The sequence below is a fragment of the Catharus ustulatus genome, chromosome Z (assembly GCF_009819885.2).
Source record: "Catharus ustulatus isolate bCatUst1 chromosome Z, bCatUst1.pri.v2, whole genome shotgun sequence".
Lineage (NCBI taxonomy): Eukaryota > Metazoa > Chordata > Aves > Passeriformes > Turdidae > Catharus > Catharus ustulatus.
The window spans coordinates 34348685-34375659 of record NC_046262.2 but is presented as its reverse complement, the minus strand read 5'-3'; the positions used below and the strand labels follow the sequence as shown (position 1 = coordinate 34375659).

The 26975-nt window shown below is 38.3% G+C and overlaps 1 protein-coding gene across 2 annotated transcripts in view; it reads right to left on the bottom strand.

The window, feature by feature from the left end:
• DENND4C (DENN domain containing 4C) overlaps nt 1–26975 on the bottom strand; it is a 74088-nt gene that overhangs the window by 29728 nt on the left and 17385 nt on the right. For both annotated transcript variants that reach the window (XM_033085991.1, XM_033085992.1), the window contains 12 exons: nt 25467–25794; nt 19832–20084; nt 18788–18857; nt 17447–17616; nt 13997–14238; nt 13084–13150; nt 12397–12455; nt 10933–11077; nt 10415–10590; nt 6983–7083; nt 3011–3229; nt 1892–2037 (listed from right to left, as the gene is read on the bottom strand). In XM_033085991.1, the coding sequence (XP_032941882.1) occupies nt 1892–2037; nt 3011–3229; nt 6983–7083; nt 10415–10590; nt 10933–11077; nt 12397–12455; nt 13084–13150; nt 13997–14238; nt 17447–17616; nt 18788–18857; nt 19832–20084; nt 25467–25777 (1959 nt within the window). In that variant the 5' untranslated portion in view covers nt 25778–25794. The remainder of the gene's footprint in view (nt 1–1891; nt 2038–3010; nt 3230–6982; nt 7084–10414; nt 10591–10932; nt 11078–12396; nt 12456–13083; nt 13151–13996; nt 14239–17446; nt 17617–18787; nt 18858–19831; nt 20085–25466; nt 25795–26975) is intronic.

Below are 26975 nucleotides of genomic sequence, written 5' to 3'. Positions count from 1 at the left end.
TCAATAATATATCAAAGAAAAAGTTATAAAATCAATAATCTATCAAAGGAAAAGTGCTTTCATTTTGTTTAGTTGAGAGAAACTCCTGTTTTGCAGCTAATTCCAATATGGCAACCTGCAGTAACAAATTATTAATAAAGTATTCTCTAGATGCATACCCCACATTTAGAAGAGAAAAGGAAAGGCAAATAAACTTTTGTCCATTCACAAACGTTAATCAATACTGAATCAAAGACTTCGTCTATAAGAACTTATTATTAAAATGAAAGTTCTGCCCAGAAAGAATCATATACATATGCCTTAAAAAATAAATACAGTAAATTCACGAATACAAGCCGCACGGAGTATAAGCCGCATATCCGGTGTGTTGGCAACATTGATGTCTTTGTCAATAAATAAGCCGCACCGGGAATATTAGCCGCACTTTAGTTCGCCGCGAACTTTCACAAAGTCATCATTTAGTAACACAATCGCGGGATCGCCGGGGCTTACTGGCTTACTGTCGACCTCGGAAACATTGTTTCCAAGTGAAAAAAGATACACCCTTTATTTACAAGCTGAAAAAGACAGGAACAATAGTGTGGTAATTTTGCGAGCATTCCCAATGGATCCGCGTTGCCTTTAAACAGCCGCTCAGCCGCGCGGGCAGGCAGCTGAGCTCTGAGCGGAGCCACATCTCCGTGCTGGCACAGGAGCAGCCGCTGTAGCCCTCGCAGCCCCGCGGGCCGAGCGGCCACTGTAGCCCTCGCAGCCCCGCGGGCCGAGCGGCCGCTCTAGCCCTCGCAGCCCCGTGGGCCGAGCAGGTTGAGCGGCTCCCCCAGCCCTCTCCCTGCGAGCCCAGCCAGCCCCGCAGCCACACAAGACTGAAAACACTTTAGAAAGTACAGAGAAATATCACACACTTTTATCGAACTGCCGAGGTAACTCGCCGAGGTAACTCACCCCAATAACAACCCCCACCCCTCAGTAACGCTGCCATCCACAGGCAGGCAATAAGCTGTTCTCTGATTGGTTCATCGTCAGAACAACGGGAAACCATGGATTTCAAACTGTTTCGGCTCGGGACTGGACTGGTATGATACCAGGTAAGGGCAGATATCACATAATTGTTCATAAATTAGCCGCACCCAAATATTAGCCGCACTTCCGGGTTTCCACCAAAATTTTTGTCTAATTGCTGCGGCTTGTATTCGTGAAATTACTGTACATTTCTCTAGCTCCTAACTTTAATATTGTGAACCTGGAGTTTTGAAGATGAAGCTATAAACTCCATAACCTTCTAGACCAGAACCATACTGATGTGACTTCATTAAAAAACAAAACACCCAAAACCAAAAGCAAACAACCAAAAAAAAACCCAACAAAAAACCTCCACCAAAAAAGAAAAAACACACAATCCCCACCCCTTCCTAAACCCCACAATCTTTCTCATATATCATGCCTATAATAATGAAAGTGGAAGTTATCCCCATAAACCAGTCCTGACCACATCTGAAGCACTAGGCATGTCTAAGGTTGAAATTGTGGGAAAAACTGCAACAATGTTTTTGTTCATGGCAGATAACCACTAGTAGCAATTTCACTTTAGAGGGAGGAAATTAATATTTAATGGGAAGACATGAATGGCATTTTGCTAAAGTGTCAGTTACTGGTAATTCTCACCTTACGTTATTGATAGAAATCCTACAGGCCCTTAATTAAAATTTCCTCCAACAACACAGAAATTATCACCATGCAAGAAGATGAAGAAAGTAAAATGACTCAACAATAACCACCAAGAATTCCAACCCTTTTGAATACTTCCTGCAGAAGTTATGTACCTTCTCAACTAAAGGACAGAACAGTAACACAAAGTGAACAGAAGAATATTATTTAGTAGCACATTTTTCACCTTTTCTATGCAGTCATCAAAAAATGCCAAGCCAGTATCCTTGTCACTCACAAAACTGCACTCTTCAATGAAGCGACTGAATATCTGTGTTTTGGTGAGATGAGTGTAGAATTTTGTATAGGCACGGTCTCTGCTTTTTAAAAATCCTAGTCATAAAAGGAAATGCACAGTTAAAAGTTCCATAAGAAATTAACACATGAAGTGTGTTAATAAACATAAATCACATAAATCTCATAATCAATATGAATTATTTAAGATGTTAATACACAAGGTATTTGCTTTATCAATAACAACAACTACTTATATCTACTTGCATTTGGAAGATTAAAATAACAGCATTTTTAATAGTTAATTTTAACATCCTTGGCAATCAATCTTACCCATGTATTCTCTTCTCACTCTGTTGTTTGTGCAAGAAAAAGATGACCTTCTACAAAAGCATTCAACAGCTAAAGCAATGCTAAAATAAAAATTACATTATTCTAAAAGGTGAGGGGCCTGATAAAATTGAAAACTCTCTAAATGATTACCTAAAAATCTCTTCTCAAATCTTTTATCCAGTAATTTAAAAAAAAATAAAAAATCAGCAATCCCAAAAGAAGAAACAAAACACAAAATGCCACCCCTTGACATCTTATGTAGTGTCTTACTCATGAACAGATCTGTATAGTTAAGAGTGATGAGGGAAGTGACATTTGCTGACTATTGTTTTGCCATATTTCTGAATTGTGGCCCATTCTCTACTATTTTTCCATTTCTATCAAGACCATCACTTCACTCCTCATTATTGGGCTTTTAGCATTTTGCATCATACAAATTGAGAAATATTTTTTCATTCCCAAGAGATGCCCTTGCAGAATATGCCATGATGAGAGGGTATCATGCTACTAAAAAAAAGCTTTTTCTAATACTGGAGCTAGTACAAACCTACAGTTCTACGTGTATGTATCCATGTTCACACCAACTTCAAACAGCTTAATTTTAGACAACTGAAATTTTAAATACTGCCAGGAATTGCAGAACCAAAGGGAACTTGGATCTTTAAAGTCATGGTAGCTCTTCTGCTCTAAAGTTGTAGCACTGCCAATGCTATCAGCAACTTGTTTGCCCCACCCTCACCTTGATGATCAAACAGGGAATCGGCAGCAGTTGCTTTATTTGAAGGTGCCTGTGTGATTGGCTTGAGGAATGTTCTGTAACCCTTCAAAATAGATGCCATGAAACGGAGAAATGCTTCCTGGATCTCCATCTCAAGTTCTGTCATCTTCTTCTGCCAGGAGAAATCTGCCTCTATAGGAGTCATTTCTACTGCAGAGCCTTCTTGAGTTTTCCTGTGAACTAGCAATGAGCAACATATACAATTCTTCAATAAAAATTCAGTGCATTCAATTTTTTTTTTCTATTTTTCCATGTTCATAAGTGATAAGCACTAGAAATCCTGTGATTATTTTCCAATTGAATTGGTTGACATAAAAGAAAGGTGACCTCAAAATTTTTCTAACTTTTTTCTAACTCATGTAGCAGGCTGTGACAGAACAAGGATGTCAGCTCAGTTAATGTTACTTCATACTCAACTGAATATAGTTTTGCAACAATAAATCAACACAAACACAAAGCACCATGTGTGGTAATTTTTTCCACACCCTGTCCCAATCCAGCTCCTTTTGGGCTGCTACACAATCTCCAGTCTCCTTGGGCATTCTCTTTAGACCTTGGCTTTGATTATTGGCTCCTGAGCAGTTAAGGTCCCCTTCAGTTTATCAGAAACTTTGGCTGTTCTCAGGAGCTGCTGCTGCCTAAAGAACAGTTCTTGCATAACGGATAGCCTTGGAAGGCTATTTGTCTGAATCATAGCTTGAACAGAACAATATTATTATAATAATAATAAATATTATTATTATTACTGGACTTTTTGAGGAAAATTCCAGTAGTTTTTAGTCCACAGGACGAAGACAGATGACTGAAGATAATAATTTTGTGACACTATGAAGATTAGTCCTAATCCATCAGGCCCACTGAGCTCTCCTGGGCAGCTATGACTGGCACTAGTGCCTCATTCTCAGTAGGACCTCTCAGAGCCCACCAGCTCTCCCGTTTGTCATACTCTGAGGATTACTGAAACCTGCTGATTAGGTCTGGGCTACCCCCCAGTACCACCCAATCCTCGAAGATCAACCTGTCACTCCTTCAGTGTTGTGATGGGATGGGAGTATCTCACTGAATGCAAGGTGAATTTTTAACAGGTACATACATACCTACACCTTTGCATACAATTCTTTGGGTCTGTATGTGTGAATGCATTTACAACACTCAATAGCAAGTACAGTACAAAAATTTCCATCTCAGATCTGTAATTAAGTTATTGTGGTGCTTACAGAAAATCTTATTAAATCACTTTATAAATTATTTTTGTATCAGTCCATGACTAAGTGCTGCTAAATCCTGGACTTGGCCCCTTAGTCTAAGGCTAAGTTTGGATTCAGTCTCCTAGTCTCTATCAGGAATTTAGAAAGCAAGTGGGTCCTCTCTGAAACTCATGACTCTACAGAAGGGTCTCCCCTAGCTCTTTATACCCCTGCCTCATTGCATTCTCAGACTTTGTTGCAATCATTCTACCTTGATTCTAATCTGATTTTCCTTTTGTGCTTCATACACAAAGTGAATGAAAAAATGAGTGAAGAGTGAATCTTGCTACTGAACTTGGTTGTGCTTTTGCAAATTTATATGAAATCTGCTTTTGCTGATACCATTGCTGCTGATTCTTTAAGTGACATAAATCGCTAATCTCTTAGACCATGTTTTCCCTGTTCTGAAGAATACGCATCTAAAACTACTTTTCTAGCATCAATCCTAACATTTTAGTACACTAAATGGTGGAAACAAGTAAGTGACATTTAGAATTTACTCTTGCATTCTTAAAAAAACAGTGGCAGGTATTGCTGAAAATGACAATTCCACACTTGTAACAAAAATATCAGTTATAATAATAAAAATACCTCTACGTAAATATAAATATTACAACATCACTATTACAATATCACCAAAATAGCGAAATTATTTAAGAGAGACCTCTGGCTGTGCTCAAGACAGAATTAGGAAATAGTTCCTAATGAATGATATACACACTGGTGATAAAAGTAAAAGTTAAGATTTTCTAACAGATGAAGTAAAGGCTATTTGCAAAAAAAAAAAACCCACCAAAAAAAAAAAACCAAACAAAAAAAAACCCACAAAAAAAAAAACCAGAAAACTGAGGCACGAGCATCACCCTTCTAATTAATAACATTTTTTGGTTTTGTCATTTGCAAATTTTGTGTATCTTAGGTACACCTATGAGATCATCATAGTTTCCTTCCCCATAATAATATAACCTTACATACCCTGAACCATCTTACCTGAAAGAACCTATGTACAGTTAGAAAGAAACAATACCTGAAAACTGTTAGGTCAGTTAGAACTTCGCTCTTATCTTGTGGGAACCCAGGATATTCCTCTGGCTTCCCTGGAATCTGGGCAGGGGGCTCAGATGCCTTGGCAAGGTGCCCAAACCCCCGTGAGTTTGATTTAAGTCCCTGGGAGAAATTACCATGCTTATACAAAGAATTACAAAGTCACAAAAAATAAGTAGAGTATAAATTAGAGTGTTAAAAGGTAGAAAAGTGAAGTTTTAAAAATTGTTTATATTATTAGGGGTCTGAACACAAGATAGAGGAATTAAGATGTGGTATGTCTTTCTTTCTTCATGTCATCCATCTTTTGGGTTAGGATGCCAATCCAGGATTGGTTTACGGGGAAAGTGGACAATGCAATGTAGGTGTCATGTACGGAGATTACTCGTAAACAGTGTATGCGTAATTTATAGTATAAAAGATAAGTGCTGCCCAGGAAGGCAGGCAGAAAGCCTTGAATGACTTGCAGGATGAACCGCTGCAAGTCAGAGAGAAAATTCCTTAGATAAGAAAGAATAAACAACCTTGGAAACCTCAGAAAACAGCTTCTGACTCTTCCTTCGGTGCTCAGGTTGGAAAATAAGAACTCTCAAACCACCACTACTGTGCGGTGAGTGACCTCAGACCACAAAAGAGATTGCTGCCGTTCACATTATCTGTCAAAGAGATTAGGCTGGAGACGGTAAGTCTTTATTCTTCTTTTGACAAAACAGTTTGTCAAAAATTAGCTATTCCATTATTGTGGTAGAAAAGTCATTATCTAAGATATTCACCAGCACTGGACCCTGGGAACTACCACCCTGTCAGCCTCCCCTCTGTACCTGGGAAGAACATGGAAGAGATCCTCCTAGAAGCTGTGCTAAGGCACAGGGAGGACAGGGAGGTGACTTGAGACACCAGCATATCTTCACCAAAAGCAAGTCCTGCCTGACAACCCAGTAGCCTTCTATGATGGAGTGACTGCATCAGTGGACAAGGGAAGGGTTACAGGTCTCCAGAATCATGTAAAGCCTTTGACACAGACCCCCACAACATCTTCTCTCTAAACTGGAGACAGATGGATTTGACAGGTAGATTGCTAGATGGATAAGAATTTGGTTGGATAGTCCTACCCAGAGGGTACTGTGAATGGTTTAGAGTCCTTGACGGACTTCAGTGACAAGTGGTGTCCCTCAGGGGTCTGTATTGGGGCCTGCATTATTTAATACCTTAATCAATAACACAGACAAAGGGATAGAGTGCATCCTCAGCAAGTTTGAAGATAACACTGAGACGAGTGATGTTCTTGACATGCCTGAGGAATGGGATGTCATCCACAGGGACTTGGACAAATTCAGGAACTGGGCCCATGGAAATCTCACGAGAATTAACAAGACCAAATGCAAGGTGCTGCACCCTGAGTTGGGGAAACCCCCAGTATCAACACAGAATGGGGGATGAACAGATCTCTGCCAAGGACTTGGGGGTGAGAGGTGGATGAGAGGTCGGACATGACCATGAGTAAAGACTAAAAAAAGAGATTAAATTTTAAGAAGTCACATTAAAAAGTCTGAAAAAACAAGTAACAAATCAAGCTTTGTGTGATAGGAAGAAATCATTACATTTATATACTAATCAGAAGGTTTTGTTTTATCTATTTCACCTGCTGCCAGCTGTGGGTGCAGTTTCTTTAAGGTGCTGAGAAGGCTTTTACATGGCTTTTTAGGAAACTGTTTCCAGTTGGTGCTCTTCTTATCATCTGATCTAAAACACAGAAGAGACGAAAAAGAGACATATAAAATACAGACAGTATAAAAAAGAATAATGTCAAGAGCCTTAAGTTGCTTCATTTACAGAAGACAGTACCTTCAAATTATTTTGAAATCTTGTCACTGTGCCTATTTGTTAAAAAAAAAAAGGACTGACATAACTCAGAATTTCACTTCTTCAGATAGAGAACAGTATAAAGTGAGTAAAGAGTTTTCTCCAGTCTGCAAGGAGGATCTGCCTTCAGATTTGATTTAGACTTTATAGACGATTCCCCTTTACAGATTTTTTATCAGCCTTGTTACTATGATGCTAGCATGCTGTTCTATATGTGATTATCATACAAAGTCCATTCTAGCACAAACCTGCCATACCACTGCTGATACAAATGAAGGCAGTTCTGAGTACAATATGTTACTAGTACTTTGCAATATGTCCATAGCAGTCCAGTCCCATCTTCACAGTCTAACAGATACTAGAAAGACTGGGAATTTAGTTCACAGCTGGGAAAGGATGTGGTTGACAAAGCAGTGGGGTAAATTGCCTAAAGGGATGCCCATCTTCTTAAAGGAGAACAATGGATACAACGCTAGACCTTCTCTAAGCAGTTGGATATAAATGAAAAGTAGGGAATAAATCCCGAAAACTCCTATGCCTCTTTCTGGAAAGCAGAAGATGGGGGAGAATTGCTCTTACAGAGACTATAACAAACCTCTTTGCCATAAAATCTAACCAGTTATTACTACCCAAGCTGATACTGGCACTAGTTGTTTTTGCACTTTGCATCTGAAATATTTGCTCAATTATTTTTTGCTTTATTGGCATAAAGACAGAAATATCATAGGAAGGAAGCCAAAGTTCTGAAGGTAAAAGAAAAACTCCATGCTTATGGATGCCTTTGCCCATTCTTCCCCCACACTAATGGCATGCCTATAAACAATTTAAATGGCACCATTCCAAAAGTGACAGAAAAACAATCCTGCTTAGAAAATAAAACAAACACTCAAATCTCTGCCCTAAAAAGGCTGGTTAACATTGTAAGCTCATTAAGTATCACAGAGATAGTTAAAAAAAAATTAAAAGCAATAAGGAAGATGATGAATGAATAAAAGGTCTTCAATAATTTTTGGTATAGCTTAAGAAGAAAGATAATAGCAGCACATTTGCTTTCAAAAGATATTAGACAGACTAATGTACCAGAAAACATTTAATTTTTCAGAAATTATTTTTCTATTAAGCAGTCTTTTCAAGCCAGCAACAATGCTGTTAAATGCATTTACACCTAAATAAACAAACAAATGAATCCAGCACTACCACACTGCCATAGAACTAAAAAGGAGCAGAAACTGATGTGGATAAAATTAAATGAAAAACATCCACGAGTAACACAGCATTTTATAATTCTTTGTATTATCTTCACTACAAAGTGCTTTATGGAAATTTGGGCATACCGAAACACCTCCAAAGCTGAAAGACATACTGGCTGCCAGGTTAAAAACTATTTATAATGCAGGTACCAATACCTCGCATTTACCAAAGTCAAATGTTACAGATGTCAAACTCCTCTGGAAGTCAAACATGCTGTATAGATAGGATAAATGCAAAATGGGCAGCAAAACCAGAAGAGATCAATTCACTACTGAAATAGCAGATGGGCTGATAAGAGAGTAAAAGAAAGGGTGGGAAAGCCTTTCCAGCCTCATAAGATGTCAGCCACTAGGAGATTTTTAGTTCAATAACCAATCCAAGTAATGTTAGTACTTAGTCTTTCTAACAGTCCTAAAAGCAGCCTGACATCCATATCTCCATGCAAAATCTCCTGGCTTTATCTGTATTTTTCTGCACCACAACCTTCAACTTCCCTTCTACTTACGAACAAAAATACTGAGGTATTTTTCTCTGCAAGTATCTTCAAATGAATGAGTTATCTGTCATGACTTTCTTCAACACATTCTTTTTATACATCAACCACAATTATTCTCTTGGTGGCATAATACTTTATTATAAACTGATGAAAATGCTTTTTGACGTGTTTTTTTATGGAGACTTAGGGGAAGGAGGAAAAAACCCCAGATAAAAAAATGAACACTCCAATAAATTTGCTCTATTGTTTACCATTTTCTGTGATGCTACTAACAAAGCAAAGAATGTCAGTAATGTAAAGGAAACATTAGCATCAGTAGAGGATGCGTCCTTCTGAGACAGCAAAAATCAAGAAAGCATTACACTGATCCACAGATCAAATTACTAACTCTACCTCAAGTGAGTAAAAAGAAAAGTCAAAACTTAAAAAATGACATGATAAGTAAAACTAAATTTTCACAAAGAAAAGATGAGCACTTTATTTAGTGATGATCACCCTCATCTTGATCAAACTTAGATACATCTTTGTATTTATGATCTAGTTAAAAATGGAAAGGTAGCTACTAAACACCTGAAAAAACTGACCTTTCATTTCCATTATTTCTACTTACACTACAGAAACCCAGAAAAATTATTCTGAATTAGCCTCTCCCCAAGAAGGTGCAAAGAAACTGTCCAAGGAATACTTCAATTTAAGAAAAGTACTAAAAAAACAACAATTAAGTTAAAATATTTTACAATTAGTGTAGCGAAGACACCACATTTTGCTTGATTGATCTCATTAAAAATTTGGTCCTTGTAACTTCAGAAAAATTTCTTTGTTAACACTAACATAAAGTAGGTCAAGTACAAGATAGCATCAAGACTTATTATGAAAGATCCTGAAGCATTCATGTCCATGTAGATTAGAAAAGACGTTTAAGATCATCAAGTCCAACTGCTTACATAACACTGCCATGGCCACCACAAAACCTCCACTTGCTACAATCTCCTTTCCAGCAGTTGTAGAGAGTGGTAGGGTCTCCCTCAGGGTCCTTTTCTACACACTACACAACCCCAAATCCCTCAGCTGCTCTTCACAACCCTTGTGCTTCAGACCCTTCACCACCCTCTCTGGACATGCTTCAGTACCTCAATGCCTTTCTTGTGAAGGGCCCACAACTGAACACAGAATTTGAGACATGGCCTCACCAGTGCCCAATACAAAGGGACAATCCTTTCCCTAGTTACTTACCATTGTTACAAAATTCACAGCAAGATCTACATCATATTTTTATAGAAAGTGCCAAGCATTGATTCTTGTTGCACTAAGTTTGAATTTACTTTAAAGCTTTAGAAATAAGAAAAACATGGGACAGTAGGAAACAAAACACGTTGGATCAAACAGTGTTTAACAATTTTGTCTCCTAAGCACTTCAGCAGTTTCTTCAGCTACAGAAAAATGTAAAATCTCCATAGAACTTACATGTATACCATGTTTGTGTCTAAGTCAATGCACACAATATCCTGTGGTGGATCGTACAGATCAAAGTATCGTGAATCAACTCCAACAATAAATGGAAGAGGTGCACTGAGTACGGTGGCCAGAGACAAAGGACAGAGTGGGATATATGGACACTGCCACTGAAATGGAAATATCATCTGAAGGAAAAATTAAATTAAATAAATGCATTAAAACAAGACAACAGATACTGTACAAGAAAAAACAAGAAGTTACATGCAGCACATCGAAATGAAATTATTAAAAGCTTTATAACAATATCAGAAAAAAGTCTCCAAGTTTGTCACTTTAATACAATCTAACTCTCAACCATGCAAAATTTATGATCTTTCTAAGAGTTACTAGGTAGGGCAATTGAACTAAATGCTATTACTGGGAAAAATAGCCGCTTAGTACATAAGTCATTTGAACTTATAGCCTTGTTACAAGTGTAGTGTTTAAGTCAATTTCTCTCACTGCTGTACAGAACACTTAGTACTTACAGCTACTACAGCTTCAGCAACTCCTGTCAACACAGCTGGTCTAAGGGAATGGAGTAGGATCTTGCCTTCTAGTAATACAAAGAGTAACAGAGTGGCACAGTTTTCTGGTCCAAGATTCATGAGCAGAGTGCTAAAGTTTGCTCCACTAAGGAGTGGATGGGAAGGGGAAAGAAAAGAAAAATGTTACAGGGTTTAAAAAAAATTCACTAGTATCAAACATCTGACAACTGTTAATGTTTGGGATCAGCTAGTTGCAATGTGTTAATACACATTGAATACCTACCTATCTAACTAATAGCTATCATGTAATTTTAAGGCTTGTACTACCCCACAGAAACCTAAATTTGAGTTCTATTGCTAAAGAAATGTACACTAAACCATGTTACTGCCAAATTTGTGTTATTTACAGCACTTTCTCATGGAGATGCACTGGCATCTTGTCTTCATAACAGTAAAGCAATTGCCAATTGCTAATACAAACAAAACTAACACTAGCAGTTTCATGTGATCAGTTACCTCACATAAGAATCATGAACTAGAGTATCCATTTGGTCTTAGAATCACAGTTTCAAATTCCTGTATGAGTCAAAATTAATCCATCATTCTGATGGCTATATGCTTTTAGTTTCTACAGTTTAGCCTCCATTCATTTTGTCAGGACTGTACATATTTAGGAATTGTAATGACATCTATGAGTACAAGAGTGCAAAATCTGTCCTTAAAAAAGTTCATAGGTGTTGCTTTGTAATTCGGTGCCTGACTGCAATTTTTCACCTAAGTGCTTGTGGAACATATGTGATTAAAGATGAGATTCTTCTGCATAAAAAATATTATACGACAACATTTTGGGGTAGAGAGAATAAAAAGGTAGAAGATTTTGGTTTGAAACCAAAGATGAACAGAAGCACTGAAATAAAACCACATCACAATCATAGGGATGTCTAACCCAGAAGATGCAGGCAGTACCCACAGTGACTGCATCAACCTTCAAGCACAAATACCAATTTGTAGGTACACTTTTGAATTCCTGAAATGTTTGCACACTTGTGCATTCATGGATTTCACCCTAACTGCTTGATGGTATTGGCTCTCTTGGATCCAAAAAGGGAAAAAAGAAAGATACAGTTTCTATGATATTAAATTTTGCTTACTACGCTAGTTTTGAAAATACCAGATCTTTAAACATAGGTATTTTTTTCTCCTCACAAGCGCCTTATTATTCCTTCAGAGTTCCTGCAATAATCTGGCAATTCATCTTTATTTCAGGATAATTAGTGATATTATACTTCCACAAGGGGCACATGTATGTCAAGACAAGACTATGTATCACTATAAATGCATATTGAGCTTCCTGATTATAATACCTCATGATATTGCACTAATGTTTGACTTCCCTCTGTGACTGACTCCTGCTCACCTGTGATTTTTTCAAGTAGTATACATTTAAAGCATTAATAATGGTACCTTAATGGCAATGGTGTAGAAACTGGCTGTGACAGTATTAATGCATCATGGGCAGAAAGCTGAAACACATAAAGTGATTGACGTGAACAACCCCAAAGTGAATACAGTATAACATTCCAATATAAATATATATCCATAGTCTCATAAACTGCCTGGCATGCAGACACAGTGTCTTTGGGACTTGGCTTCACTAAGCAAACAGAGCTTGTATTAGTCACTGAAACAATTTTGAGAATTACAGGAAATCGTCTGTGACTCAGTGTTGAGTATGTAACTGCTGCTAGGTGATTAAATAGAGAAGCACAAGAGACAGTGCCCCAGGGGACTAACCTCTGACCCACAGCACTGGGTGGACAAGTGAGAGGAAGACAGAAAACAACCCTACCACTGAGGTAATGCAAATGGTGTCTATAAAATGAAAGCATAATACATGGCAGGTATTTTAAAAGTGCTAGTAGGACACTTTTGCCATCCACACCAGCTGAAGTATGAAATAGGTTCTTTCCTTTGTTAAACTGTCCCAGGTTTGTATCAGTGAGAGAGAAGGCCACCCCATCCATCTCCTCCCCTCTCCCTTCCAAAAGGTGTGTATTCAAAGCCAAGTTAAAAAAAGTAAAGAAAGAAACCAAAGGCAAGAGAGAGTTTGCTGTTGCTGTAGCTTAAAATGGATGAAAATATTTTGCTTACCTGCACAAGAATCCTTGGCCTCTGTGGTGAAGGGAAAGGTATATTGTGCATAAAATGGGATATATGCCTGCAAAGAAGACAACATATCAGGAAAACAGCACCAGGGAGTAATGAAGGGCTGAAAACGATGTTACCCACATTTTAGAATTAATATGGAAGCATGTTTCACAAAGATTGTTAAGATTTCTTTACTGTTTTGGTAAGTCTAATAGCCTATTTATGCAAGCTGAAATGAAAAAGCTTCCTTCACTCAATTGCATGCCTGAAAATTAACACCAGCAGCTTCTGATATGTAAGTCAAAGATAACAATGTACTGGCATTTAGGCAAGCCATTCAAAATCCCAGGCAGCCTAACCTTGTTCTACAGTTTCTAAAGAGATTCTGCTAAGATCAAGTATATATTTCACTGCCGGATGTCTTAACAGTTTTGAAGGTAATATTATTTGTCAGCAAATTTTCAGGACCGTGACAAGCATCCTCTGCAGAGTTTGCACACATATTCATAGACAATCTGAATTAGCTCCAGTGCTTGGAAACAGCCATAGATATTTGCTGCTAACGTACAGCATTCCTGAGCTTGTATTTATTAAGCTAAAACACGCAACTGCAAATGTAGCATGTATTACAGCTCAGCCTGTTCTGTGCTTGATGTAGCTAAAAGAAAGGTAAACAGGCTTGACATATTCTAAAAAAAGACCCAGACTAAAATCCAGTTAGCTTTGCTGGCACTGCAAGAGCCAGTACTACCAAACAGAAGCAGCAATGATTTCTATTAGTACAACATAAGCTAAACATTGCAAACAAGATGATCGATCAACTATATCAGCTAAACAACTGTGACAAGCACAGATCACATGATTTCTTGAGCTTATAACTACATTCCCAATTTAACTTGAAAGATGTTCTACATACTTTTCAATGGGAAGATGATGAGGTCCAGAGACAGAGAGTTTGTAGATGAACATAAGAAATTTTCGAAATGCATCAAAGAAAGGCCAGTGTGACAGAAGACAGATACATTTGTTTGAATTGATGGACTTGGAAGTAATCACTTTTCTCTCTACAGTCGTCAGAAGGCCGAGCTGCGATTGCTGTTTTTCTGTTAGCAGCTCCCGGGGATAAGGCTCATAAAACTGGATAGCAGCACCATAAACCTACAAGATGGGAAAAAAAAAAGCTCAACAGGCCCAGTATTTATTAGGAATATGGGCTAGAACTTTTGATGCATCTTTTTTTTTTGCATACACTACAGTGCTTTTGCTGATACCTTACGAAATTACTTTATTTATGTAATATGCACAAAACACCCCTATAAAGAAAATGCCTTGAACTATTTTCCTCATTTTCTCTGCACCTTCCTCAACGAAGTACTCATACTCGACTAAAAGGGAAGGAACCAAACTTTCATTTTGTGATAAAACCTTACCCATTAATCACGTGGGTCTAAAACATCCCCAAAATCTCAAACCCAAAACCTCATGAAATGTTTCTGCTCAGTAAATTCCCCTATCATTATCAAACTAAATAGTAAGACTATTTTAGCTTTGACTTACATCATTTTATCAAGTCAAAAAGACACAAACTTCTTCTAATATTCCTTCCCTATTTGTCCGTGTTTCACATTCTGGAAAGTGTAGCAAAAATGAACAAGGAAAGAAAAACAGCACCAGCTACTGCATTCTTCTTTGAAAAAGAAGTACAGTGATTTCATGACTGTAAGGCGCATCAGATTATAAGGCGTACCTCTGGGAGTCGGCAAATTTCTGAACTTTGTCCATATATAAGGCGCACCAGACTATAAGGTGCACTATTGTTTTTGCAGTGAGGGGTCGCGCCGGGTGCAACAAAGTAACAATTTAGTAACGGAATCGCGCAATGACGGGGTTTACTGGCAGGTGCTCAATTCGCAAAAATTTTTCACAGATTGGCGTAGCCTTTAAACGTGGTCCCAGGTGCCCGCCCCGTGCCGCAGGCCCTGGCAATCCCATCCAGCCCCGGTGCCGGCTGGCACAGCTCGGCTTGCGGCTCCTGCTTGGTGGCCGCACTGGATCTGGCCTTCCCCCGCGGCAGGGCCGTGGCAGATCTGGGCTTCCCCCGCACTGTGGCTGCGGCAGACCTGAGCTTCCCCTGCGCCAGTTCCCCCGCGGCCGCGGTGGATCCAGGCATCCCCTGCACTGGTTCCCCCGCGGCCATGGCAGATCCCGGCTTCCCCTGCGCTGTGGCCGATCTGAGCTTCCCCCGCGGCCGCAGCTCTCACGGGTCCCAGGTCCCGCGGGTCCCGGCTCCCCCTGCATGGCTGCGGGTCCTGGCTCGGCTTGCAACTCGCACTTCCGGCTTGGCAAATTTCTGAACATTTTCCATATATAAGGTGCACCAGACTACAAGGCACACTTCCGGGTTTGGACCAAAATTTTAGTCAAAAGGGTGCGCCTTATAGTTGCGAAATTACTGTAATAATATTTTGGAAAAATGTGTTTTTTTCTGTTTGGAAATGGAGAAATGTGTAAACTTTTCTGTTAGGGGAGTGAGACAGAGTGGAAGTTGAGTTGTTATCACCAATAGAGACAAAATGCCATTTATTAGACAGCTAATCATACATTTATACAGAGAGCCAATCACACATTACAATCACTTACTCCCTCACGCAGTTCACACACACAGAATTGGCAAGCTGAAACAACAGCTGGGAGACCAACCCTAAGCAAAGTCTCCCTTGGTAGTACCTCTACTACCTTCCCACCTGTCACTCATCATACAATACATTTTTGATGCCTTTGTGTGCTGACAGCCTTATATAGACCCAGCATGCAAATCTGAATGTTAGAAAATAGAATTCAGATGTTCTGAATCTATCCCTTCATGCAAATTCAACAGGATCACTAAGTCCTGGAAGTTCATTAGATTCTTTCACATCTTAGCTCTCAGCACACACTTCTCTCTGCCTTCCTGCTTTCTGGTAACTAGTTTTCAACTCATGTGCAGATACCTGCAGAGCCCTATTACATAAAGCCACATGCCCTGTAAAGTCACAAAGAAGTGTCTTTTAAGGTAACCATGGGAAAACTAATAATTTGCTACATTGCTAACACACGTGTTAAGTTCTTTTTAATATATAGACTACACTTCCATTCCCGTTACAGTAATTTCACGACCATAAGGCGCACCAGACTATAAAGCACACCCCCTGGGAGTCGGCAAATTTTGCAACTTTGTAGATCATATAAGGCGCACTGGACTATAAGGCGCACTTTTTTTTTGCTGCAAAGAACCGTGCCGTGTGCAACAAAGTAACTAATTAGTAACAGAATCCTGCGATTGTGGAGTTTACTGGCATGTGCTCAATTTGCAAACATGTTTCACAGATTGGTGTAGCCTTTAAACGCAGCCCCAAGCGCCCTCCCCCGTGCGTGGGGCCCAGCATTCCCATCCGCCCCCAGCTGGCGAGGCGGGGCTCGGGGCGGCCACGGCTCACACCTCTGGGTTGCTGCAGCTCAGGGCGGCTCAGGGCTGCCACGGCTCGGGACCATTCGCGGCTCGGGGCAGCGCGGCGCTACCTCCTGCTCCCTCTCTCCCTGTGCGGCTCCTGCTGGCCGGGGGGCTGGCCGGTGCCTGGCCGGTGCTGCCCAGCCTGCGCGGGGGGTTGGCTGGGGGCTGGCCACTCCCTCTCTCCCTGTGTGACTGCTGCTGGCTGGGGGCTGGCCAGTTCCTCTCTCCCTGTGCGGCTGCTGCTGGCCTAAGGCTGGCTGGTGCCACCCAGCCCGTGCAGCGGGGGCTGGCCGGGGGATGGCCGGTGCCTGGTTGGTGCCACCCAGCCCGCGCTGCGGCGGCTGGCTGGGGGCTGGTCGGTGACACCCAGCCCGCATGGAGGGGGCTGGCTGGTGACACCCAGCCTGCGCGGAGGTGGCTGGCCGGTGACACCCCACCTCGTGACTCAGTGCTCCCGTGGCACCACCCTCCCACCGTGGCTCGCACTTCCGGCTTGGCAAATGTCGCAACTTTGTACATCATATAAGGCGCATCGGACTATAAGGCGCACTTCCAGGTTCAGGGGAAAATTTTAGTCAAAAGGGTGTGCCTTATAGTCGTGAAATTACTGTATATGAAAGAACAGGGAAAGCCATGTGCTTGAGTTTTGGTTTGTTAAGTGTATGGTTCCACCTACATAGCAGTAAACAGCACATACTCTTCCATCCTGTTTCGGTTCAGTCTCATCTTACATAAAAACTTAAGAAATATAATTTTAAAAGGGAAGTATTGGACAATTTATTTCTCAAACACAGAAGAAACAATCCCTTTCTTTCTCCTCTCTATCTATATAACAGCCATCTGAAATAAAAGCAAAAACAGAGTGTAGAGACATACCTTTTCTGCAGAAGAGCAGGTCAGTACAAATGTTGAGAACACTGGTAGTGGATATTTCGTTTGAGGGTCCCAGCACTCAATAGTAGCTCCCATAGGAAGGCAGAAGAGAGGTACAGAGTCTGACAGTGGGAATGATTCATAGTTCTCTTGAGGATATCTGAAAATTAAGCCTCAAAAACAGAAAAAAGAAAAGTAAGCACCTTCGGTCTGTAGCCCCTAAATACTGTGAGCAATATATTTTCTACAAAATAGAGCTACATCTGACTTTTAAACTTTTTTACCTGAACTTTACTGAGAATTACAGCTGCAAAGAGAAAGTCTTTCATTTGACAGTAAGACTAAGCCATCCAAGTAGCAATCATTTGAAAACAGTGTATGAATACTAAAGATATCCTTTGAGATATTACACTTTTAGTAACTGCTCAGCAACAGTACATAGAGAAGAATTTATATCAAATCAGTTGGGAGCTACTTGTGCTATTTAAATGTGTCACTGGAATAGACTTTAATAGAAATTTCTATGGAGAAAGTGATAATTTACTGTAAAAACAGCAGTAATACTGTCATTGCAAATAGGATGAATTAGTTGACCACATTCTCTGCTACTCTGTATATCTAATTCTTGCTGGTTGAAAAAAGACACACAACCATGGGTTCACTACTGCTGCTCATCTTGCTTATTCCATGGTACAACATTATCTATTCGTTCAGCTTCTATTAGGTAATTTACTCCTTTCAAAGGAATTTGGTGCACTTACTGCTCAGCCGAAATGCTTCTGAAAGTTTTTTTTGGCTTCTTCAGAAACAAAAATTAAGCCATAGCATTAAAAAACTTTTAATCATTTATTGTTCAGAATATTTTTCACTCTCTTCAAATAAGGAACAAGAAAATAAGGAACGAGTTGCGGAATAGTTGCAGAATTGAAGGTAAGAACCACGTTTAACTTTCAAATTAAACAGAAAATGTTTAGACATAGAATAAAACACAAGTAAACCTGAACAGGATTTTAACTACTCCTTCTCTATTACCAATACAAGAAATATGAAGTCTTTTCTTACATCTGTAATGTTTGCTAAGACAGAAGTCTGCTACAGCTCCTCAGTTAGCAAGTCTGTCATAATAAGACTAAAATAATAAAGAAAAATGCTATTCCCTTTTTTTTTCCCTGAAAAAAAAATAAGGAGAGCAAAGAAGGCATTATAGAAGCTGATTTCAATTGACATCCTCCAGGACCAGTATTCTGACTGACAGCAACCAAATTTTTAAAATTACTCTTTTATTTTAACAAGGCATTTGAATCCCTTTGTTAACATGTTAAGACAGTGTCTAAAATTACTCACCAGCTTTATATGCTAAAGAGTTGGAAGCTGGCACAGACTTCTTGTAACAAAGGTATACACTAGAACCCCACTGAAAGACACAAGTTTCATCTCAGTACCAGCAAGATGACAACAAGCAACAGAAATCAAGCATTTGAATATATTCCCTTTACAAACAGATCTGACATTTTAACAAAAAACATTACAGAATAATATGACTAGCTGGCTGCTGAGTGCACGTAAATGACAAAAATGAGATTTCACCCTTCTCTCATTTTTTAGAGATTACAGAATTTACATAAAATAACCACACACCACCATACTACTCTCTGACCTATTTCAAGAAAAGAACAGGCAAAAGTGAAGCAGACCAATTTCCACCTTCATGTTTCCTTAGTTATTTAAAAGTAGACTCTTTTGGGGACCTCATTGCAGAAAATCAAGTTCTAACCATCATAACTCATAATTTGAAGCTTTTATTGTACTTCTATAAACTGGTTACTGACAGTGTTTTTGCAGTTTGTCTAAATACGTTGTACCATTCAAAAAAACTCACTTATTCCACTGCAAGTAAACTAAATGCAGAACAGACTAAATAAAAGAGAACCAATTAAAGCAAAACACACTGAAAAACTCCAAGCAGCAATTACCATCCTGACAATGCCTTAGTAACACAGGCATTATGAACAACTAAGAAAAAAGTATTTCTGATTCATCCCCAGTGTAAGCATCCCCAAAGGGTGTGGGAGAGATAATTAAAAAAACAGAAAATTAAAAACTTCATTGCACTACTGCTAAATAACACCTAGACATGAATATGCAAACTGAAGTAGCAAGTAATCAGTATGAAACAGTAATTTCCAACATGAAAGGAAATTAAAGCAACAAAACCTACAAAACTGACATCTAACACATGGTATAAAGAATGAAGGAATTGTGATGTAGTGATAGAACACATTTACAGTAGTGCTAAGAAGAGTTCAAGGAGCTCCTTCTTTAAAAATATGTGTTAGGTTAAAAAAAGAAAAAAGAAAGAAAAAGAAACTAAAGTTTAAAGATACTCACCATACCACAATTTAAATTCTTATCAACTTTACAGAATGTGTGAGGAGGGGTTTCCCCTTTGCTGGTAACAATAACACAGATATCAGTCACAGCCAGTGAATTCTGAGGACGCACGGGAGGGGCCCTTCGGTAGGTGATGAAGATGCGCTGCGAAGAAGCTGAGCTGTTGTTCACATTGGCACAACGACCGTATGGAGTAGCCTGAATCACCTCGCAGCCCGCAATAACACGATCCTTCCCTTCATAGAGAACTCTGCACACAGGAAGGAAACGCTGTTAAGTGCGTTCAAATAGACACAACGCTACTTGAACAAATTTGGAGAAAATGCCCATCCATTAGCAACTTATATCATCATTACAACATTTTAACATGCATCTCCAATATTGTCTTTCATCATGCAGAACTTGAGGCTAAAGAAACTGCTCAGAAATATTTAAAACTATACTGAACTCTCTGGGAGAACAAATCAGAGTTACAGAAAAACATAATCAAGCTACATTCAAAAGGATTTAGTTATAGAACTAGTTGGAATGCTGCACTATCAATTAAAAATAAATACAAATTCCACTTTAAATTGCTTGCATAAATTATAATGGATAATTTAATCCCGAAAATGCCTGTGAAGTCTTTCAAAGCTTGTTTTTTTCTGGGTTTTTTTTGTTAAGTATTTTTTGGGTTTTGGAGTTTTTTTAATTAATTTGGGACTTTGTTATAATAAATATTTTTGGAAAAGTACAACAGAGGACAGAAGTCTGCTTCCCAGATGAAATTTTACAGAAAAAAGAATTCCAAACTCAGTAATAATTGACATTCACAGTTTGAATAACAGTGCTTAAGACAATGAGGCAGGAAGACAAATGAATACTTTGTTTCCTTGTAAAGAAAGAAAGAGTAAGTACAGTTGGACCGTACTCCTGGAAAACAGAATACATCTTACATGGCTGTACAACAACATTTCTGTGGTGCATGGCTTTTTTTTCTTTTTGCAAGATCATTAACTCAGATTATCATATTCTTAGCAAAAAAAGAAAGATCCTTTACAGCTTCACAGTAGCTAAATAAGCTATAACATTTCTTTACCTAACAAAAAGCTACTAGAAAGTCACTGGGAGAAAAAATGTGGAAGTCAAAACATACACCTGACATACACCTGAGTATTTTAATGCACAGATGCCATTACAGGGTAAGCTTTATCTCCCATTTCACACCCAAATAAGCAATGACTCCATTTGCTTGCTTCTCTGCAGTATGTACAGAGTACTTGTCACCTTCAAATGAGTTTTTATCATAACAAGACTTGGGATAAAGGTACCACATTAAACCTTCGTACTTGGTCATCTCCAGCTTCTCATAGTTCCTCACAAAGTTAAAATAAAAAAAGATAAAATGTGTCCTCTCAAGTCCAAAACCAGCCTAATTACCAGCATTTCCAAGCTGCAACATTAGTGTTAATATACTACCTACTGGTTCAAAGTATTTATAGAGAAAGTACATATAATTGAACTACTTCTAAACTAAGTAATGTTCTGGAAGAACATGTATTTTTGTTCTTTTTATTGGCTTACCTCCTCCATAAAGTTAAAAAACCTCAAACAAAACAACCCAAACAACTACAATGGTGGCAGCTCTCAGGCCACATCCATTGTGAATAAGGAGTTTACACGAACTCTTCACATCACTGTCTTACATTAATCAGAAGAAAATACTAACAGAGCAGTCTCCAATAAAAGTTTCAGTCCAGGTTTATTTCAGTTTAATGTATTTTAAACAAAAAGAAATTATAAATTTATTCCAGAAACATTTGTCAGCTGTCAGCTTATGAGAAGGAACACAGCATCAATCAGACTGTTCCAGCAGTCCAATTCAGTAAGTTTACAAGTATTCTAAGAAAAATACCTAAAGTTTTCAAGACGTTATCAGTGGGGTGACCTCTCACCAAAAAAGAAAATGAAAGCAATATCATACCTCTACATGTACACTAGAGAAGTATGATTAAACCCACACAATTTCCTAACCTTATGCATAGTTCTGAACTTACAGTATGACGCTCTATCTGCAAGAAAACAGAAGAAAGTCATCGCCCATGAATCACTCAAATTAAACAACAGTTTTAATGATTCAGAGAAAACATTCAGAAGTGATGCATGAAATACTGAACATGACACCCTGTATATACAATGTCCTCCCTGACAGGCCAGGTTTACTTCTATTTGTTTCAACTTCCAAGTGCTTGCCTTTGATTAATTAGTACTAATCACAGTTAGACTTGTTTCCTGCCTTTTTACATTTATAATTTGGTCCCAATCCTAAGTACACATTATTTGCTACATTATTCTATCAGTGTCAATACAGTTTCATTTCAAGCAAAATGTAAACCAGTTTCCTGTAGATGTTAGGTCCTTTGCAAGAAAGACCCAAAGGACCTTAACATCTCACTGTAATACTGACGTAGGTGGAAGTTCTCTCATGCCCAGTTTTACTGATTTAAAAGTAAACTTCAATGCATCAGGCAATATAGTTTAGAAAAAAGAAATACAACGTCGTGGTTGTTGAGCTAAAAACATCAAACCATAGAAAACTTTGCTTCTGGAAAACCATTTCAAAACAGTCAGATTTTTGTGAATTGTATTTGTCTAAGACTGCTGTCCAGTTTGACTCCTCCTTCTCTATGTCCAAACACAACTCTATCTCTCACAGTTCTTAGGTAAAATATGCCTTTATAACTCTTCTTCCTCTCTCATTTTGCAAGTATTGAATAATAAAGCAACTTACATAAATATTGTGCGGGCAGAAAAGTGGTGGACCAAGCAAAGGGAAAAGACTGATAGACTGATTTATCTTTCATTTCTACTGCCATCTCTAGCATTATTTTTCTGAACAAACAAATTATTAGTTTCAACATCATTATCCTACGTTGTTCTAAACACCCAGCTGGAGTTGTCATAGTCATGGGATTAAAGAACAATTGAAGATGCTGGCTGTTAAGAACATCTTCCAGTTTTTATTACCCTTCTTGAAATTTGAGTTAATTTTCTTTTTTGAAATACATTTCTAATGAAGAGGATAATTTATCCAATAGATATGCCTGCAGACATTTTCAGAAATCAGGAATATAGAATCACCAGGATTCTTAGCACAGAACGTCCCATGCCACTTTAAAAAATAAAATAATAATTAAAAAAAAAAATCAGAATTTCTTTACTTACATTATGCAAGTTATCTAACTTTCGCATTACTTGGTATTACAAGAACCTCTGCTTCAGACAAGAAGTCTGATATTCTTTCTTTTCTATACTAAGTTTTACAAATTGTAAAACCACTTGTACTTTAAAAAAAAACATTTTTCTGTCAGGTTTTTCCTCCATGTAAGAAAGATGAGCTGGAACTCCAACAGATTTCTAACTGAAGTGTAAAACAAAGAGATAAGATTTTGTTTGAAAGTCTCACTGTCTTTAACCAAAACAGATCTCAAATCTCAGTTCTTGTCTGTTTCTGGAACATAGCAGAAAAACTAGTGAGGAAAGCAACAGAATGGCAGTACTGAATTACTTCATAGACATACAAGCTTAAGATACTAAATTTTACAGCTACCTGTAGAAAAAGGATCTCAGAGATCTCTTATCCTAGGAATGAACCTTTATTTTTCCAACTAATATTTTTTCCAGTTAATTAATCTGATTAATTCTGGTAAATGTAACATCCAGAGGCATGGCACACGGCCTTACTGTACACAAGTATGTAACTGCAGCAGGAATTCACGCTAGCAGCTTACAGACACTTCGATTCAACAAGTAGTGGACAAATAGATAGGAACGAGTATGGAGGGCACAGAAATACCAAACACAAGGACAGTGGCAGGCAAACAGTATAGATATATCCCTATCTCCCTCTTCACCAAACAGCATTTGTTTAACTACTTTCCCTAAAAACTATACTGGAAAGAACTAGACAGACACAAACATTTATCAAGAATCACCTGAATGTTCTGATTATGATATAACTCAATTTTATACATACACTAACAACTCTAACCTAAAAGTACACATTTCACCCTTTCAAAGGATATACTCTTCCTGTACATATTGAGTTCACTCAGCATGTCAGACAGGCTCAAAGATAAAATATTATTTCACACTGGTTCTGTGACAAAATAAGAGAAAACAGCATAAATTAGCCTTCAGACTGCACAGGTACTGTACAGTTTTGCCTGAACTCTACTTTTATCTGAATATAATGGAATTCACAGGAAAAAAAATCAGAAAAAAAGGTTCCTCTAACCATCTCTTGCACATAGCTGCAAAGCAAGAGGAACAGCAGGGGGAGAATATGCACCATTGCTCAGAGAGAAAAGACTGCCATTATGTGTTAGGTGTCATACCCTAACTAGATCTGTCTACAAGAAAATACAGAATAAATATCATTTTCCAAATGCCATCATCTTAGTTAACTACTTGCCTATTTTGTTTACAAAGCCTCCCCAAGCATTCAAGCTCCTAAGGTCATGAGAGACACAAAACAAACATATGTTATCCAAGCTGCTTCCTTAAAGGCATATGCTGAAGACTGATTTTTCAGGAATTCCTTTGAGGAAGTATTCCTTGCAAATTCTTCCTTCTGTAAGAATTTAATGAAGTTTAGCAAATCAGTCAAAATATAACTTCACATTGTACTGTCTCTTCTTGCAGTTCCAATGCACACATGGGAAAAGATTATGTTAAAAATCACTGAATTAATGATATTAGAGGATCTGGGATACAGAACCAAATTTAATTCGATGCACTGAAGACTACACTAGAATGCAGGTTAGATGATCAAGATGAACAGAAGTTAGAACGTACCAGCCTAATTATACAACTTGAACTATAACCCTTAAGAGTGAACTGTCTTGCCATGAAGCTGCTTTCATTACTCAGATTTCACTATCAGTGTCCCCCTGACTGGACACTGTTAGGGTGTAAGAATGTAAACTGTAGGTCAAAAAAAGGGTATGTAGGCTTCATGCCCAAGCATTTAAGCTTATAAATTAAAATAACAAAAAGTATTAAAGCACATATATACAGATGCATGATTTTTACTCCCAACTATTTATTTAATAACTAAGAAGGAAAAAAATACACATTCTTTATTTTGCCACCATTGTAACAGCACCTCACAACCAGGCTCTATTTTCTTTCTCATTATATCCCCAGTAGTTCTACAATGTTCTTAGACATTTTTAAGTTGTATCTTAGACTGAATTCCACAAAGAGCTAATTTTTAACTTCTGAAGTTATTTTCAGAGTAAGCATGTTAATGTTTCTGGATTTGACTACATATTTTCTATAAATTAATTCTGTGTTATTCTATCATCTTTCATAAAACTATAGCAGGGAACTTAATTTCTCATATTTTATCAGTTTTATCTCTCTCTCTCCCATCTTTTAAACTAAAACATTATCAGTAATTTTAAAAAGACAAGTTCACTAAAATACTGACACTTTGTTTGACATATTCTATACAGAAACACACAATAAGCAATATAGATTCAAAAAGGACTTTTTAAGAAGCTTTCTCACATCTGTTTTCACCATTATCTATGAGGAGTAAGATTTTATCATTATTGAAGGAGGAATTGAACTGCAATAGAAATCTCACCCGATGTCAGTAAGAGGTGGTTTGTCCCGGCCTCTCTTGTAGCAGAGAAAAAGTTCAGGACTCTTTAGACTTCCATAGTTTAAGTTGGCTTGGAGGGCTGTGGGGGTGGCCTCAACACAGGTATATCCCTCTGGGACAGTTTCACCAGCTGATTTAATTATCACAGCAATGTCAGTAATTGGAGCCTTGGGACCAGTTGATTTTGTTTCATTTCGGCTGATTTCTTGGTCCAGGAGGGTTGCCGTATTTGTATCAGTGAGCCCTGCGACCACGAAATAGTCAGCCACTCGTGGACCTTTGTCTTCTATCATGGTTATGTTAGTACTTCCTGGGGAAAAGAAAGAGAGAGAAATCAAACGCTCTGCTTTCAATCTCAACAACTATGAGGATTTAGAATTTTTGAAAAAAAATTTTGCAAACAGAAAAATTTTTATATAGAGAGTTCATGAAAATTATATGGAAACTGAAAAACAAAATTTTTACTTTTGCTGCACAAAAAAGATACTGAAAGATACTGCAAGTAATCAGATTTCAGTTCTAGCATCACAGCAGTAATGTTTTAGCACAAGGAAGTTTAAGTGAGATACAGGATAAATCTCTCAACACAGCAGCTATACAGAAAATTGTGTTATCTATGACACTGTATCTATGACACAAGTTCTTCACAGGCTGTATGTTGATGTAGGTATCCTGATATAAAAGCATCCATATTTTTCTGCCATTGCTTGTGAGCAATTTGACCACAGAATCATATTTTTGGGGTTTTTTTTCAACAGAGAACAATTGCAAGTACAGACTCACCACGTTATCTTCTGCATAATTCATCCATTTTGTTTTATAACATAGACCTAACAGGGAAGTCTTGAGACATTCAGCTGTAACATCTGGAAGTCATTTACAAAAATCACACATCCAAACCCACATTTCGTCAGCTGATCAGACAGTACACATCATTGCTCAGCTGCACATTCCAGATCTGGAAATAGTTGTTCCCCCAACACCATTGATGTTCACTAAGTATATAAATCTTTTATTTTTACAAGATGAGTAAGACATATTTAAACAGTAGCAGTCAAGTAATTAGCCTGAATACTGTTATACTTCTACAGGAAGTTAAGTACAACATTCTTCTAGATCTCCTTGTTTCCATTACCAGATTTCTGGGAATCCTATATAAAAAGTTGATGAGTAATGGAAGTTTGGTTCCCAGCTCTGAAAACAAGACGGCTACCAAGGTCCCACCCACCAAAACACTGGTGGTTCATGGGCATTACCACCAAAATAATCAGTGTACCAATATGGAGAAGTTCCTTGTATTCAGAATGTCTCCAAATCTGTTAACTACAGAAACACTGGCCTCTGTAGAAAGAAAGGTGGTTTGGTGAAGGCAGTGTAATCTCATTCCCTGCAACCTGATTTATGCTCCTGTTCTTTTCCTGTTCTTTCTTACTGACATTATATTCAAAAGGTATTTTTGATCTTCACAGCACACAAGACTTCTAAGACTTC